Genomic DNA, 3,650 nt, shown 5'->3' on the forward strand with positions numbered 1-3,650 from the left:
TGTCACCTCCCTGTCCCCTCCTGTCACCTCCTGTCACCTCCCAATGTCACCGCCCTGTCACCTCCCTGTCACCTCCCCCTGTCACCTCCTGTCCCCGCCCTGTCACCTCCTGTCACCTCCCTGTCACCTCCTGTCACCTCCCTGTCACCTCCTGTCCCCTCCTGTCACCTCCTGTCCCCACCTGTCCCCTCCTGTGCCCTCCTGTCCCCTCCTGTCCCCTCGTGTCCCCTCCTGTCACCTCCTGTCACCTCCTGTGCCCTTCTGTCCCCTCCTGTCCCCTCCTGTCCCCTCGTGTCCCCTCCTGTCACCTCCTGTCACCTCCTGTCCCCTCCTGTCACCTCGTGTCCCCACCCAGGGGTGGCAGCTCTGAGGTTTTGGGGACTTCGGGATTGGGGTGGGGACAGCGGCCAGGTGGGTGTGGGGGCCTTGGGGACACTGGGGACACCTTGGGGACACTGAGGGGACATTGGGGACACTGGGGACACTGGGGACATTGGAGAGATTGGGGACATTGGGGCATTGGGGGGATTTGGGGACATTGGGGACATTAGGGACGTTGGGGGGACATTGGGGCATTGGGGGGATTGGGGACACTGAGGGGACATTGGGGACACTGGGGACACTGGGGACATTGAGGGGACATTGGGGACATCAGGGACATTGGGGACTTTGGGGAATTGGGGACATTGGGGGACACTGAGGGGACATTGGGGACAATAACGGGACATTGGGGACATTGGGGACGTTGGGGGGATTTGGGGACATTGGGGGATTGGGGACACTGAGGGGACATTGGGGACATTGGGGACACCGGGGAGCTGGGGACATTGAGGGGGGCATTGGGGACATCAGGGACATCGGGGACTTGGGGGGATTGGGGACATTGGGGGACACTGAGGGGACATTGGGGACACCGGAAATATTGGGAGGATTGGGGCCTTGGGGACTTTGGGGACATTGGAGACATTGCTGACATTGGGGACATTGGGACACTGGGGCGACATTGGGGACATTGTGGACATTTGGGACATTGGGGACATTGGGGACATTGGGGACTTTGGGACACTGGGGGGACATTGGGGACATTGTGGAGATATTGGGGACACTGGGGGGACATTGGGGACATTGGGGGGACCTTGGGGACACTGAGGGGACATTGGGGACACTGGGGAGATATTGGGGACATTGGGGACATTGGGAAAACTGAGGGGATTTGGGACATTGGGGACATTGGGGGGACCTTGGGGACACTGAGGAGATTGGGGACACTGGGAATATTGGGGGGATTGAGGGGGTTAGGGACATTGGGGACATTGGGGACATTGGGGACATTGGGGACATTGGGGTATTGGGGATATGGGGGACAGTGGGGACATTGAGGGGACACTCAGGGGGCATTGGGACATTGAGGACACTGGGGAGATATTGGGGACATTGGGGGGATTGGGGACATTTGGGACATTGGGAAAACTGAGGGGGTTAGGGACATTGGGGACATTGGAGACATTGGGGACATTGGGGACATTGGGGACATTGGGAACGTTGGGGGGACATTTGGGGGGATTTGGGACTTTGGGGACACTCAGGGACATTGGGGACCCTGAGGGGACATTGGGGACACTGTGGAGATTGGGGACGTTGGGGACATTGGGGGGATTTGGGGACATCGGGAGGTGGGGAATGGGTGGAGTTGGGTGTTGGGACTTTGGGGTTTTGGGGTTTGTAGGATTTGGGGATTTGGGATTTTGGGGTTTTGGGGTTTTGCGGTTTTGGGATTTTGGGGTTTTGGGATTTTGGGATTTTGGGGTTTTGGGGTTTGTAGGATTTGGGATTTTGGGGTTTGTTTTTTTCGGGGTTTGTGGGGTGTTGGGATTTTGAGATGTTGGATTTGGGATTTTGGGGTTTGTTGAATATGGAGTTTTGGGGTTTTGGGGTTTGGGGATTTTGGGCTTTGTGGCATTTTGGGGTGTTGGGGATTTTGGGGTGTTGCTTTTTGGGATTTTGGGATTTTGGGGTTTCGGGAATTTTGGGATTTGGGAATTTCGGGGTTTGTCGCCCACCGGCGCTCTGGCCGCCGCAGGGATTTCGGGGTTTGTGGGATTTTGGAATTTGTTTGATTCTGGATGATTTTGGGGATTTGGGGATTTTGGGATTTTGCGATTTTGGGATTTGGGATTTTGGGTTTTAGGGCATTTGGGGTTCTTCCCGCGCACGCACCGGCGCTCTGGCCGCCGCAGGCCCCCAGCAGGCGCTGGGCGCGCTCCTTGGCGTCGCTGGGCAGGGACTCGTCCTTCATCAGCTCCGGGCACAGGCACAGCGCCGTCACCTGCGGGACAGCCCGTGACACCGCGACACCATGACACCGTGACACCGTGACACCGCGACACCGTGACACCGTGACACCGTGACACCGCCACCGTGCTGGCCCTGGTGGCCCTGGTGGTGGCCTCGATGGCCCCGTGGTGGCCCTGGTGTCCCCGTGTCCCTGCTGGCCCTGGTGGCCCTGGTGTCCCCGGAGGCCCCATGTCCTCGTGTCCCCAGTGACCCCTGGTGGCCCTGGTGTCCCCAGTGTCCCCGATGGCCCCGTGGTGGCCCTGGTGTCCCCGTGTCCCTGCTAGCCCCAGTGGCCCCTGGTGGCCCTGGTGTCCCCATGGTGGCCCCGGTGTCCCGCTGGCCCCAGTGGCCCAGGTGGCCCTGGGTGGCCCTGGTGTCCCCGTGTCCTGGTGGCCCTGCTGGCCCTGCTGGCCCCATGGTGTCCCCAGTGTCCCCGGTGGTGTCCCCGGTGGTGTCCCGGTGGCCCTGGCGGTGTCCCCGGCGGTGTCCCCATGGTGTCCCCAGTGTCCCCGTGGTGTCCCCGTGGTGTCCCCCTGGTGTCCCCGCGGTGTCCCCATGGTGTCCCCATGGTGGTGTCCCTGGTGTCCCCATGGTGTCCCTGGTGTCCCCATGGTGTCCCCATGGTGTCCCCGGTGGTGTCCCCAGTGTCCCCGTGGTGTCCCCGCGGTGTCCCCGGCAGTATCCCCATGGTGGTGTCCCCATGGTGTCCCCGCGGTGTACACCGGCGCTCTGGCCGCCGCAGGGATTTCGGGGTTTGTGGGATTTTGGAATTTGTTTGATTCTGGATTTTGGGATTTGTTTGATTCGGGATTTGGGGATTTTGGGATTTTGGGCTTTTTGGGATTTGGGCTTTGCGGGATTTTGGGGTTTGTGGGATTTGGGATTTTGGGATTTGGAGGTTTCCTGCGCACCCACCGGCGCTCTGGCCGCCGCAGGGATTTTGGGGTGTTGGATTTTGGGATTTGGGGGTTCTGGATTTGGGGATTTTGGGATTTGGGATTTTGGGATTTGGGATTTTGGGAATTTTGGGTTTTAGGGGATTTGGGGTTTCCCGCACACCCACCAGCGCTCTGGCCGCCGCAGGGATTTTGGGCTTTGTTGGATTTTGGGAATTCTGGGATTTTGGGGATTGGGGATTTCCGCTGCAGGGATTTTGAGGTGTTGGATTTGGGGATTTCAGGGTGTTGGATTTTTGGATTTTGGGAATTTGGGATTTTTGGATTTGGGATTTGGGGATTTCAGGATTTTGGGGTTTTTTCCCGCGCACGCACTGGCGCTCTGGCCGCTGCAGGGATTTTGGGCTTTGTTGGATTTTG

At 59.3% G+C, this 3,650-nt stretch overlaps 1 protein-coding gene across 1 annotated transcript in view; it reads right to left on the reverse strand.

Moving 5' to 3' along the window:
• Positions 1 to 2,375, reverse strand: part of LOC120497240 — a gene marked incomplete at its 3' end in the record, with an annotated part of 3,387 nt that extends 1,012 nt beyond the window's left edge. The window contains exon 1 of the mRNA XM_039698456.1: positions 2,218 to 2,375. Within this exon, the coding sequence (XP_039554390.1) occupies positions 2,218 to 2,296 (79 nt within the window). The remainder of the gene's footprint in view (positions 1 to 2,217) is intronic.
• Between the last annotated feature and the right edge of the window lie 1,275 nt (positions 2,376 to 3,650).

This window comes from Passer montanus, unplaced genomic scaffold (assembly GCF_014805655.1).
Source record: "Passer montanus isolate IOZ18808 unplaced genomic scaffold, ASM1480565v1 scaffold1255, whole genome shotgun sequence".
NCBI lineage: Eukaryota > Metazoa > Chordata > Aves > Passeriformes > Passeridae > Passer > Passer montanus.